This window comes from Nasonia vitripennis, chromosome 3 (genome assembly GCF_009193385.2).
Source record: "Nasonia vitripennis strain AsymCx chromosome 3, Nvit_psr_1.1, whole genome shotgun sequence".
In the NCBI taxonomy this organism is placed as follows: Eukaryota; Metazoa; Arthropoda; class Insecta; order Hymenoptera; family Pteromalidae; genus Nasonia; species Nasonia vitripennis.
In genome coordinates, this window is record NC_045759.1 from 14,458,502 (window position 1) to 14,470,635 (window position 12,134).

At 39.4% G+C, this 12,134-nt stretch overlaps 4 protein-coding genes across 5 annotated transcripts; 2 read left to right on the forward strand and 2 right to left on the reverse strand.

Moving 5' to 3' along the window:
- LOC100678460 (ankyrin-3-like) lies at window positions 1-3,113 on the forward strand. Its single transcript, XM_003424304.5, has 3 exons — window positions 1-1,553; window positions 1,691-2,002; window positions 2,122-3,113. The coding sequence occupies exons 1-3, from the start codon at window positions 696-698 to the stop codon at window positions 2,845-2,847; spliced, it is 1,896 nt and encodes a 631-aa protein (XP_003424352.1). The 5' UTR covers window positions 1-695; the 3' UTR covers window positions 2,848-3,113.
- LOC100118322 (inhibitor of growth protein 1) lies at window positions 2,870-6,086 on the reverse strand. The gene is made up of 3 exons (XM_001602269.6): window positions 5,022-6,086; window positions 4,614-4,820; window positions 2,870-4,527 (listed from the first exon to the last, which is right to left on the reverse strand). The coding sequence occupies exons 1-3, from the start codon at window positions 5,161-5,163 to the stop codon at window positions 3,950-3,952; spliced, it is 927 nt and encodes a 308-aa protein (XP_001602319.1). The 5' UTR covers window positions 5,164-6,086; the 3' UTR covers window positions 2,870-3,949.
- Window positions 5,388-8,228, forward strand: LOC100115617 (ubiquitin-conjugating enzyme E2 J1). Its single transcript, XM_001602700.6, has 5 exons — window positions 5,388-6,309; window positions 6,500-6,705; window positions 6,787-6,977; window positions 7,071-7,188; window positions 7,270-8,228. Exons 1-5 carry the CDS (start codon window positions 6,273-6,275, stop codon window positions 7,510-7,512), a joined length of 795 nt encoding a protein of 264 aa, XP_001602750.1. The 5' UTR covers window positions 5,388-6,272; the 3' UTR covers window positions 7,513-8,228.
- Window positions 8,229-8,336: 108 nt separating this feature from the next.
- LOC100118357 lies at window positions 8,337-12,042 on the reverse strand. 2 transcript variants are annotated; one of them, XM_008206368.4, is made up of 7 exons: window positions 11,400-12,042; window positions 10,972-11,023; window positions 10,786-10,847; window positions 10,639-10,672; window positions 10,402-10,502; window positions 10,202-10,314; window positions 8,337-10,140 (listed from the first exon to the last, which is right to left on the reverse strand). In XM_008206368.4, exons 1-7 carry the CDS (start codon window positions 11,453-11,455, stop codon window positions 9,884-9,886), a joined length of 675 nt encoding a protein of 224 aa, XP_008204590.1. In that variant the 5' UTR covers window positions 11,456-12,042; the 3' UTR covers window positions 8,337-9,883. The 2 variants fall into 2 exon arrangements, with proteins under 2 accessions (XP_008204590.1, XP_001602343.2); XM_001602293.6 differs by having other exon boundaries at window positions 10,402-10,505; window positions 11,400-12,035.
- Between the last annotated feature and the right edge of the window lie 92 nt (window positions 12,043-12,134).

Genomic DNA, 12,134 nt, shown 5'->3' on the forward strand with positions numbered 1-12,134 from the left:
TTCTGTTTCTGTTTCTGTTTCTGTTACAATAGGCAAGGATTATACTTAATATTATGCTGAAAATCGCCTGTATTGCGCGCGCTCGAAAGCTCCGGAATAAATGATTTGTTGACATGGATTGTAGGCGTTGAAACTAATTGACCAAGCTTACGGCTCGGGATGTAGCCAAGGCACCGATGTCTCGGATTTTGATTGTTCTTTATTTATTTTAAAATTTGTTACAGCAATCTCAATTATAATTATCTCACCCGTTCGAGATTTCAATCAGCAGATGTAATAGCAGCAGGTATACGGAGGACTGTGGACAATATTATACATTACATACCCTCTGCCCAGCGCAACCTTTGCCCTGTTCCTGCTCCGGTCTCGATTAGAGGCGTCCCTCTATTATATAGTGAATAACAACGAGTTATTATGAGCGAGGGCACCGGCACACCATCATCGGTTTACGTCGGCTCTAATACGACAGCAAAAGTCTCGAGGAGAGCCGAGGCTCCGAAAGGGGAGGGTTATAAGGCTAATTTGGTCGGTGTAGGTATTATCCCCTTATTTCGCTTCTCAATAAGCCTGTAACTTCTGGCAACGTACATAAATCGGCTGGAGCGGAGAAGTCGGTGGTCAGTCGGTGGTCAGTCGGTGGTCAGTCGGTGCGAGTCGAGCTTAGCGGCAGTTTAGGTCGAGCAGTCTTCTGAAGAATGGCAAGTGAAGAGGCGATCGAAGACCTTTTGCGATCGTTTCACGCGATGGCCTTAGACCCGTACGATGCCTCACATGTCAGGAATTACGACCGCATGCTCCACGGCGCGCTCCTAGAGATCTTCCTCAAGAACTTCCGTGCTCTCGTAGGCGATCAGCTCAAAAGCGAGATCAAGAATATCCTCGATCAGGAAGTAATCGTCAGCAGTTTCTTCAAAGATCAGTTCGAGCGGCTCCCCATCATGTGGATCGCGATCCTTGGCTGTTACCGGAAATCAGCCCAGCTGCTCGTGCGCACAAAAATCGGCAACATCCACGAGCTCTTCCCTCTGCCAGCCACCTATTACGCACACGTGGAACTCAACCCCGGTTCGACGATACTACACGCGCAGCTTCAGCTGTACCCCTCTTGGTGGAGCGACTGTTTCGTACGCCAACTGGTAGTGGAAGGCGCCGACGTGCACGCTCAAGACGATCTCGGCCGAGCCCCCCTGCACTACGCGATGAGATCAGGACGAACCTCAGATATAATCAAAGTCTTTCTGGATAAGAGGGTCAACCTCAACGTCACCGACTATCAGCGCGAGACACCATTACTTCTGGCGATCGATAACGTCAGAGCCGACGACCGGGTGCTGCCGTTGTTGCTGCAATACGGCGCCGATGTTCTCGCCCAAGACGAGCGCGGTTACAACGTCTTACATCGCATAGCAGAGACTACTAAACGCGATCCACAACGCGCAGCTGACCTGGCCAGAGTCTTGATGGACAAAGGCGCATCGCTCGTAGACACGACTGTTACGTACCGCGATACCCCGCTACACCTGGCTATTAAGATGAAAGACGTTAATCTTGAGGTGACGTGCAAAACTGTTTGTCTTTGTGTTTGTTTGTTTTTGTTTCGAGCATTTTTGAAAGATTTCAAGCGCGCAATCGAACTATACCATTATTACCTACTGACCCTATGATATTGTGCTTTCTCGTATCATCGCAGTTGATTCAAGCGTTTCTCGAGAGAGGAGCCGACGTGAATATCGCCAACAGATCCCGTTTGCCGCCGCTGCATCTCGCGGTCGGCTGCAACCAAGCCGAGAAACTGGTGAAGCTGTTGCTGCAATACGGAGCCGACGTTACTGCCAAAGGTGCCAAAAGTTTCAATCTCTTGCACCAACTGGCAATCGCCTCTAGAGAACACGTCGATCTGGCCAAGTTCTTGATCGGCCAAGGCGTCTCGGTCTTCGATATTGACGACGAGTATCAATGCCAGCCGATACATCTGGCTGCCTTTCAAGGAAAATATGATTTGGTGAGTAGAAGCCGATGATTAAAAAAATAATAATAATGAATAAATAAATAAATAAATAAATAAATAAATAAATAAATAAATAAACAAGAAAGTCACGTTTTACGCTTCGATCGTCGCAGGTGAAGCTCTTCTTGGATCTCGGCGTGGACGTGAATGTTACAGCAGCGGAAGGGATATTCCCACTATGGCTCGCGGCTGAGAGCAATGCTACGGATGTGCTGATAATTTTGCTCCAAAATCGCGCGGATTATGAGAAAAAGACAGCGAATGGACGCACCGCCTTACACAAAGCCTGTCGAGCCCATCACGCGGAGAGCATCAAGCTATTCCTGTCCATCGGCGCAAACATCTTCGCCGAGGATAACGAAGGCGCAACGCCATTCGCTGTCATGATGGATGACGCCGAAGGTGACTTGAACACCAGACTGATAGTGCTCAAAGAGCTGGCGCTGAGAAAGGTGCTGCTGTCGATCGACCGACTAAAGGACGAATCGATTATCAACAATAATCCGGAGATGTTGGAGAACTTTCAAAATTGCATCGCACAACTCAACGCAATGAGAAACACGAGCAGGATATTGTTCACCCTTCTGACAAAAAGTCACCGGAAGCTCGCTCTGCTCATGCGAAATGCCGACTTCGTCGCCGAATACGGACGCGTAGATCTCGGGCCGTTTCCCATGTATGCCAAAGAAATCATCCTGGCTTTCGAGCGCGCGGAATGCCACCATCTCAAAATGCTCGAACAGGAGGAGGTGATCGACGAGGCTTTTTACCAGACTTTGCCCCACGTGCTTACGAGGAAGCTCATTGGTTACATATTCAACGAGGTTGTTTGCTGTTAGAAACAATAACAACGAGCAAGCATTTAGGCATTTGGAAATATTTTTATTTAAACTTCATAGTAAAATAAGCAAGTAACAAAAGTTAACTTATCGTTGTATCGTTTATTTACAAAATAGTTTTGCAAGGATTATTCAAGCTCTTTTTTCATATCGAAAAAGCAGATAAATCGTAATTGTTGAGTAGAAAAATAGATAATACATCAACAGGATCCAGATTCCTTTTGTACATTGTCGTAAAATCTAATAAAAGTATTTTCATACTCCTATAGTAGTATTAATATTTGTACAATTCTCTCGAAATTTTGACCGTTCATTCGTTATACGTTCAAGCTAAAATTTTCTATCGCTCGTCAAAATTTCGTAAAGCCTAGAGCCTTAGATTATAATTACGCGACGACTTTAATCTACTGACATTTCGCACATGTTGCGGCTATAATAACTAGAAGTTGGAGAATAAAATGCACATTTTTACAATTTATATCTCAACCTGTAAAATTCTTAACGCCCTTATAAAATTTGTTATTTGTTTTGAGATTTCGTTGCCCAATTAGATTAAACGTATGTGAATCTTACATTTGAACGCTATATGTGATGCTATTACAACGCGTCTTTCAAACGAGAAGCTGGGCTCGAATAAATTTATATTTCATGATTTCAGTCAGTATGGTAAAAATTTGTGCCACAATAAATAAATTACAATCAATTATTGATCTTTGCATTGTAGCATAGCGTATGAATTTTCATTAAACTTGTTATTTCCATAGTATTTTAGAAAAATAATTGAATGATAATCACAATGATTCACGGTGTAAAACATTAAATAATTTACAAAATAATTTAGATTATAATTTACAGTTTACTTTGAATTTCATTTGAACTGGAAGTCATCAAATACTCAATCTTATGCAACTTGATAAAGTGTCAAGTTTCTTTTTAAGACCTGCAGTTAATCATGTGTAAAGTTGCAAAAATCATCTTTACCATTGAATGATCTGAAGCTATGTAAACTAAAATAAAGGAGCTGCTGAAGCACGCTCATAAAATGCATGCTACCCTCATATTCAGCTTTAGAATATAAAGCCCGACTTTACTCTTGAAAGTGTCACCGAAATTTCGATTTTGGTTTTGGAAGATTTGGCTTACTTCCTCTACATGACGGGCAATACCACTTACCTTTCGGCTTGATTGTTAGATTTACGCATGAAAAGTGGAACCATTCCGCTAGACAGGCATCGTTATCACACATAATCATTTTACCAAAGGAAACCCGATTGCAAACGCAATACAAAGGTTCACCGTCTTCTTCCTCTTTAGCAGCTGCGGATGCTGGTGCTGGTGTCGGTGATGCTACTGGTGCTGGTGTTGTTGCTGATGCTTCTCCCTGACCTTGGTTCTGATGGTTGTTCAATGACTTTCTTTGTTTCCTTTTTCCTGTACCAGTATTACTAGTTCGTTTTGAAACTCCATTTGACGTACTCGGAAGATTTGCAGATTGGTTTTCTGATAAAACACTAGAGTCTGCTGCTTGTGCCGCTTGTTCCTCAGATATGCCATTCTTGGTTCTCCTGCCTCTGCGCGTTGTTTTTTCATTTATGGGAGTAGAAGGCTTAGGATTAGAGGAAACTGAATTGGAGTTTGATGCATTGAACGGTACGCTATTTTCTTGCTCCATTCTAGGTCCTGTAATGACAATAACGTGATAAACATCAATGTTGTTGTGTTAATTTTCAGAATGAATGATAACAGTCCAATGAAAATATACGCACTCGCATTTTTCAAATCAATGTCTAATCCTCTGGCCTTTTTTTCTATCATATCATGAATTGTCTGCATGAGCTGCAATTTCTCATCCCCGATATCTTGCATGTGTACCAGGGTGTTTTGTACTTTTGCCAAGACTCGTCTTCTCTCCTGTACATCAGCAATACCCCTGGCAAGGATGTCGTGATGTTCTTGGATCTCACGATAGTAATCTTAACAGAAATAAAACAACGCAGACAATTAATACGTATGCATGCTAAACTCCGGGTATACACGAGAGTCGCGTTATCAGAAGCCATGAACATTTCCCGCTCAATAAACCAGATATACCTTCTCAATAACGGAATGACAACGCGGGGAACGGAAGCACGTTTTCCACGAGTAACAAGCACTGCCATTTTCTCCGCACTTACCTTGACAATTGGCATCGAGCTGGTACATGCGCGAGGTCAATTTGGCCAGGGCATCCGGAAGATTTTCCATAGCGTCCATGTAGTTGGTGATGTAGCGCACCACGGGCCACTCCGGGTCCTCGTCCGGTGGTGGATTCACCATCTCTTCTTTTTTGCGCACCACAACAGCAATATTCAAATGTTTCCACACTCGTTGGTCGGCAAAAGAGTTGCTTGTTTACTCGAGGACCGCCGCGGAATATTTGGCTTCATGATGTGCAGGCACGCGCGCGCGCGCGCGCGCGGTGAAGCCTTTGCGTCGCGCAGCAACTCCGCTGCACATCAAGTATATACTTGCGACTCGCGAGCGTGTGTATGTTTCTTGTCAACAGTCATTAGCTGAGGTTAGGTTAGATATGTTTCCCCCCTTTTCCTCTCCGCCTTTATTCGTATTCCGCATCAGGGTTAGCAGGAGATCGATGAATGTATACTGTGTGCCGTGTGGTGAGTGGTCACATAGCTTTCCATGCCAGATGCAATCATATGTTCCGAAAACGTACTGTACACTTCCGTTAGTGGTATTAGGTATAGGAAAATAAACACCTGAAAATGGCGACTTCCGTCTTTTGACGGTTACGCGGAAACGTCACTCTTTGAATAAATTTTTAATAGCAATATAATTACTTTGATACAAAATTCTTGTTGATCTGAGAACGTTGAAATTGGATCTAGCAATCGATATGACAACTAGTTTCGATGGACGATACCTGATGCAACTACTTATCCGCAATCCTAGCGTTGAAATTACGCTATAAAAATTTCGGAGCGGGAGAAGAAATAAAGACAGATAAGTATACCTATAGCTGCAGCTCTAACTCGACGTTATAGCGTGTGCGAAGGAAAAGGAAAACATGCGCGAGATAGCGCACGATTCGCTCTTCCAAGTGTTCAGTCTATTTTCATCGGCACGAGTGTGTGCGCATGTGGTTCGGTCGCGGAATACAATTAGGCCACGTCAAAATTTACTTTTTCTCTTCGAGGGAGAGACTATCGGTGAATAACATACACCGTATAGTCGAACACAACGCGGGCGGCCCGGACAAAGAGACGACGATGCCTCCGATCGCCTGCTCACGAGATAACGCCTCGGTATAGGTACCTACAATCTCCTGCCGCGCGGGACATTGTGGGAGTGAAGATTGTCGAGGAGGCGCCTGTTGACAGCTGATCTCTCGTTCACTTTCACTGCCGTCTGGAGGCTGTTCGCGAGCCATGTCCTTCGAGGGGAAATACAATGCCAAGAGTCCAGGTAACGTTGCTTCGCCTATATATCATTAGCATTCTGAGAACGTATGTCCTTGCCGTCTGTTTGTTTTTCGGTGGCCCGCTGTGGCTTGTTTTGTTTTGGCTGGCTTCTCATCAAACAAATGGTGCACAGTGGATTTTGATTGCACAGTGCCAAACAATCAGATGTTCTGAGGTATCGATTCATATTTCAGCTGTGAAGAGACTGATGCGAGAGGCACAGGAGCTACATGATGCAACCGATGAGTATTATGCCTACCCGCTGGAGGAAAACCTTTTTGAGTGGCACTTCACAGTTCAAGGTCCTCCATCTACGGACTTTGAAGGAGGAGTTTACCATGGGCGAATTCTATTACCTCCGGAGTACCCTATGAAACCGCCTAATATTATTTTATTAACAGTTAGTTTACTCAGCAGAACTTATGTCATTCGCATATTAGAGTAGTGGTTTGTAATTATCTTTGGTTTGTTTTATTAACAGCCTAATGGTCGCTTTGAGATAAACAAGAAAATATGCTTGAGCATATCTGGGCATCATCCGGAGACATGGCAGCCATCCTGGAGTATCCGAACAGCTTTATTGGCTCTTATAGCTTTCATGCCTACACCTGGTAATGGTACAATAGGATCTTTAAATTACAGTCCCGATGAAAGACAAAAATTGGCAAAAAAGTAAGTTGACAGGCTTCTGTGGTAAACTCTAGAACTCTCTGTATGATATGATTGTGAATAGTAGTGATATACTTTATTCCAATTTTTATCCAGATCATTGAGTTGGAGATGTGATAGCTGTGGCAGGATATCTGATTTGCTGTCTAAAGATACAACCAAGAAGCCAATTACAGAAGAAGAGCAACATATGTTGGATACTATTGCTTTAAAGGTTAAGCCCTACATTTTTTCATTTAAGTTGTCATTTACTATAATGTAAGTTTTATTATTGAAATTCCATGTTTAATTTCAGGCTGATGACTCAACGCCACAAGAATCAAGTTACACTTCAAATTCTGATGCAAGTAGAGAAAACGAATTAAGGCATCGCAATAATATTGAAAGTTTGGATGCGGAACAAGAGCAGCCTGAAATAATTGTCAATCCACAGGTAGAAGTTATGTCATCTTCTAATGACTTTCTTTGGAACGTACTCATTGCAGCCTTAGTATCTGCTATTATCTTACTAGTTTTAAGACGACTATTCCTAGTATAATAACATGAATTGAATGTCTGTGAGAAAGTTGAGAAAGAAATTATTACAGCTCGTACATATGAAAAACATTAGTAAATGCAGGTACATATGTTATTAAGAACAAGGACAATTTTATACAGACTTTATGGAGGAACTTTTTAAATATAGAATATTTAAAAATTTATGTGTACATACGAAGGGATGACTTCTTAAAAATAAAATCTCTGATTATACTTTGAAGTGAAAACTGTAAAAGCAGCCAAAGTACAATTGAGCTTAACTAATTTGAAATTCAATTGTAAATTTCCATATTTATACATTTGTTGCAACCCTATTGTAACTAAAGGTTTGAAAAGGATTGACATTTTTTTATCGTAATTGCGTCAAAATTCTATGAACTGTAATCTCCTAGCCCATCATGATTTATTATATTTTGCTACTAGGAAAAATTTTTGTTAAATTTATTGATGTTTTATATTGTGTATTATTATATTATGTACACAAATTACTGCTTTTTAAGATCACTATTTTCCTGCTATTGAATCCATGCATTTATCAATTTTGAAATCAGCAATAAGTATTAAAATGATACTGTTATTACTACTCATTCAAGTTAATTTCGAAAGCATTGATTCTGAATTTCTAGAGGAACTTTTATCAATATGTATATATTTACGTTTTGAGAATGTTTAAGAAATAAATTCATTTAATAAAGAAATAAGATGATGAAAAGCAAACCTAACTATGTTCTTATTTTTATACCATTATTTAATTGAAATTAGTTACTTGTTTTAAAAACTTTTTTAAATTAAAACATATGGGTTATTTAAAAACTAAACTAATTGTTACTCTACAAAAAGTTTGTATGTATTTTATCTGAAATAAGCAATATTTAATAAAGTATAATAATTACAATACTTGAAATTATGAATTCACTTAAAAAATATTTTGCAAATGTAGATAGTAATTACGCATGGCACATATTTTACATGTTTTTACGTAATAATTAGTACATATTGAATTATTTTTACACAACGATTATCTGAAAACAGATAAGACAATGTGAACTGTTTAATTCGAATTATTAAACAATACTCTATTTACAATTTAATGTGTGGAAATATACTTAGTGTAGCCCTGTTTTTTAAGCTTCATACCTGCAAGCTTTTAGGTATTTTTTTATTGTATGTTATTATACATAATAGAGCTTAATTCTATTTGCGTCTGTCACAATTGGTCCCAATCATGCATGTTCATCTGTATCATGCAGTATGTAAGAATTTGTTGACGGAATGTGTTAGTATCACAATACTCATCTAAAAAATCAATCACATTCATTAAGCAATTGACAGCCTTCTGAATTTCAATCTGATGCAAGATGAGACTTATAACAGACGCATTAACAATTTATGCAACTCAGTCTTCAATAATTCTGACAGTTAACAACAATACTTTCTTTTTTATTTAAAAAAGTAGAATTCGTTATATTCACATTTTTTGTAAAGAACTTACATAAAGTTCACACACCTTCAGTTTAAATAAAAATGCATAAAAAGTAAATGGTAAAGCTCTTAATTTTAAAATAAGTACATAAGTATTAAGTGTTTACCAGCAATACATTTAACAAAATAGTTTTTATAGAAATTTATTTTTTGCAAGAATAAATATTTTTTAATTTTATTATTTTGAAAATATACATTTTATTTTTCTTTTTAATATATTTTTTCATGCATTAATAAGCAGTTACGTTACTGGATAATTTTGTATTACTTTTTTCTTTTATTAATATAGAACTAAAAGTTTAATTCCAAATTAAGAATCTTGTAATTTTAGCACCATGTGATATATGTTCACTATATTTTTCCATGAATTTACTTTAATGCAATTAACTCAAAAGTTGAAGCAGTGCAGTAACAGTTATAAACATTGTTTACGTAATTTTATTTTTTGTAACTAGTCTAAGGCAACAAATCTACCATCAACGATATCACGTTCCAGCATCCAACTAATTTTAACATTAAATTCTTTTATATTTTATATTGATTTACATCTTCTCACTTTCTTTTATATCATTAAATATATCCTACATATAGTAACTACAATGATATTGACATTGGACTTTGAGTAGATTATTAACATTCTGATTTACTAGTAATCCATCTAAAACAATTTTTATACTTCTAATGCTCTTGACGACTAAACTTAATCAGAAAGTGAAAATGTCGATTAGTAAAATACTCTTTTTTAAATTTATGAAAATAATAGCACATCCTGTCATCCCCTTTTTATATAACAATATGAAACATTTTGATTTTTCAAAAACTTTTTCCTTGTGCCCCTGATATATTACAAAAATATAAACAACCTGCAGAAGGCGCAAATATTTAGCTTATCAACTAGAAGTAGTCCAATCTCCTGTTTCTTTGAGTGCCCTGTCAGTTAGCCGTTCGATTTCTGTTAGAAGTTTCTCAGTCTCCACGTCTACCATATCTGCTTCCACAGGATCCCACTCCAAGCTGTTTGGTGTTGATACCCTTGACCAGGGTGAAGCAGTTAAACTAGAAGGCTGACTATTGTGTACTGAAGGTTCGCTTAGTGATTCATCTGGACTTTCTAATTTTTCATTGTCTAAAATAGGCATTGGCATCCCTGAAATAAATGAATATAAAAAAGTAATGAAAGACAAATAGCTACAGAAAACTTTTGTTACCTTCGTGCTCCCATTCTAAATCTACGGAAGATGCACGAGTAGATGATACACATCCTTGGTGTAGAAGAAGCCCTCTAGCATCCAACATTTGCAGTGGATTATCTAAACCAGAACTGTGGAAGTAAAAGTACAAAAAGTGTTATTTAGATAAGCATACAATATTTTGAAACATTAGAAAATTCTGTATAAATAAATAATACCTAGTAGATACATTTTTAGAGCTAAGTCTCGAATATTTATTTGATCGTCCAGGCCAGCCTGTATCTTCAATCAATTCCAAAGTTACAGGAACTCTATGATTCTGCTAAAATAGAAAAAAAATATTAGTTTACTCGCTCTTAAAATTGAAGCTTATATAAACTAATTGTCGCAGTCAAAAACTATATAAAGCAAATAAAGTCTATGGTTCTTACGAAAAGATTGTTAGTACACTTTACCTTGAATTGTTTCAAGGAGAAAAACGACAAGAGTCTAGATCCAGAAAGTACAATAGACAATTAATAAATTAATTTAAATATAAACGTAGTATTGAATAATTGAGAAACAACATTAAGAAAATCATATAGTAGACAAAAACAGCTTACTTCTTTGATCTGGAGGGATCACTACTATCTTGCTCTTCAGTTTGGTTGACGGTTTGGTCAAACTGTAAAAAAGTTATCACTGATAAAACAGTTCTCAACGTATAACTCATTAATTTTCGAGATCTGAATCATAAAATGCACGATAATTGATTGTACAATTTGTTTTAAAAGCAGGTGAATCTTTACCTCAGCTTGTTCTTCCCCTTGGAAAGACACATTTGTGTGTCTTCGATAAGACCTAAAAGTTTAAAAAATAAATCATGTAGCACGGATTTGTCATATCAGATGAACGCAATGCTGTTTGGTAGTCATGCTGTCACTGTCGGTATTTTGCCAGCCACTGGAGCACATAGCTAAGTAGCGCTAGCGAAACACAGATAAGGAAAAGCTTGAGTGGTGAGTCCCAAAAAAAAATAAAAAAGAACAACCTACTTCCAAGAAAATCAAGAGGATAAAACTCTCGGATTATCAATGGAGTTGCGATCGTAAAAAGAAATAAAAAAAAAGTCTCCTTATCTAGCGCGCGCTAACAGACGACTGCATAACGCAAGCGAAGAGATACAAGCACACCCAAGACATGCGAGCTTATGAGGAAGAAAATAAAAGTTTCGCACCTGTGTGAGAAGCGGTCGGCGATGGCGGTTAGACAGTGGCCTAAACAGGCCCCCATGACCCGTCGAGGCACGGCGCGCGGCCGTCATCTAAGACCGACCTGGGGAGACAGACAGTACCGCTCTCCGAAGTGCTTTTGAAGAATTCTATATCTATACCCGTAATGCGGAGATCTGACGAGGATGAGGAGCGTAAGGCCGCGCCCCAGAGACGAGGATAAACCTGAGCCGAGCCCGGGGACGTCCGATCGGCTGCTGCCACGACATATTTCTCTCTGTCTCTCTAGTCCCTGGTGCTCCGTCTCGGCTCCTCGTGGCGACTCCTCATGGCAAGGATCATGACGACCGCCCCCCGCACTGTCCTGTATTATTATACTTCTTACTGCTCCTGGAATCACTCGCTGCGCGTTCAGTGTTCACTCGAGTGTTTCGTCGACGGGAGGAGCAGCTGGAGTGCAATATATCATATATATGTATACGTCGCTGGAAGATATCGCGATATTTCGATCCTTGGCCGTCCGCAGCCGCGCAGCGTTGTGCTGGCCAGCAGTCGCTCGCTCGCGCGCCCTATGATATGCGATCGCCGCTGGAAAAGAGCTAGCTGCAGTGAAGCCAACTTGTTGTGGTTGGTGCGGCAGGTGGGGTATCTGTGCCGCTGTATTATTGTCGCATATTTATATATCTATACCTATAGATACCCGCGCGGTGCTGCAGGTGGGTATTGGGACTATTAGGTGC

Bases quoted from the DNA above. Each gene is read 5' to 3' on its own strand.
- LOC100118322 (XM_001602269.6), bottom strand. From the start codon at position 5,163: ATGGTGAATCCACCACCGGACGAGGACCCGGAGTGGCCCGTGGTGCGC. The intron at 4,821-5,021 runs GTAAGTGCGGAG...ATTTCTGTTAAG, and splicing joins GCTCGATGCCAATTGTCAAG to ATTACTATCGTGAGATCCAA. The intron at 4,528-4,613 runs GTGCGTATATTT...TTGTCATTACAG, and splicing joins CATTGATTTGAAAAATGCGA to GACCTAGAATGGAGCAAGAA.
- LOC100118357 (XM_001602293.6), bottom strand. From the start codon at position 11,455: ATGGGGGCCTGTTTAGGCCACTGTCTAACCGCCATCGCCGACCGCTTC. The intron at 11,024-11,399 runs GTGCGAAACTTT...TTAAACTTTTAG, and splicing joins GCCGACCGCTTCTCACACAG to GTCTTATCGAAGACACACAA. The intron at 10,848-10,971 runs GTAAAGATTCAC...ACTTTTTTACAG, and splicing joins AAGGGGAAGAACAAGCTGAG to TTTGACCAAACCGTCAACCA.
- LOC100678460 (XM_003424304.5), top strand. From the start codon at position 696: ATGGCAAGTGAAGAGGCGATCGAAGACCTTTTGCGATCGTTTCACGCG. The intron at 1,554-1,690 runs GTGACGTGCAAA...GTATCATCGCAG, and splicing joins TGAAAGACGTTAATCTTGAG to TTGATTCAAGCGTTTCTCGA. The intron at 2,003-2,121 runs GTGAGTAGAAGC...CGATCGTCGCAG, and splicing joins TTCAAGGAAAATATGATTTG to GTGAAGCTCTTCTTGGATCT.
- LOC100115617 (XM_001602700.6), top strand. From the start codon at position 6,273: ATGTCCTTCGAGGGGAAATACAATGCCAAGAGTCCAG. The intron at 6,706-6,786 runs GTTAGTTTACTC...TTTTATTAACAG, and splicing joins CTAATATTATTTTATTAACA to CCTAATGGTCGCTTTGAGAT. The intron at 7,189-7,269 runs GTTAAGCCCTAC...GTTTAATTTCAG, and splicing joins TGGATACTATTGCTTTAAAG to GCTGATGACTCAACGCCACA.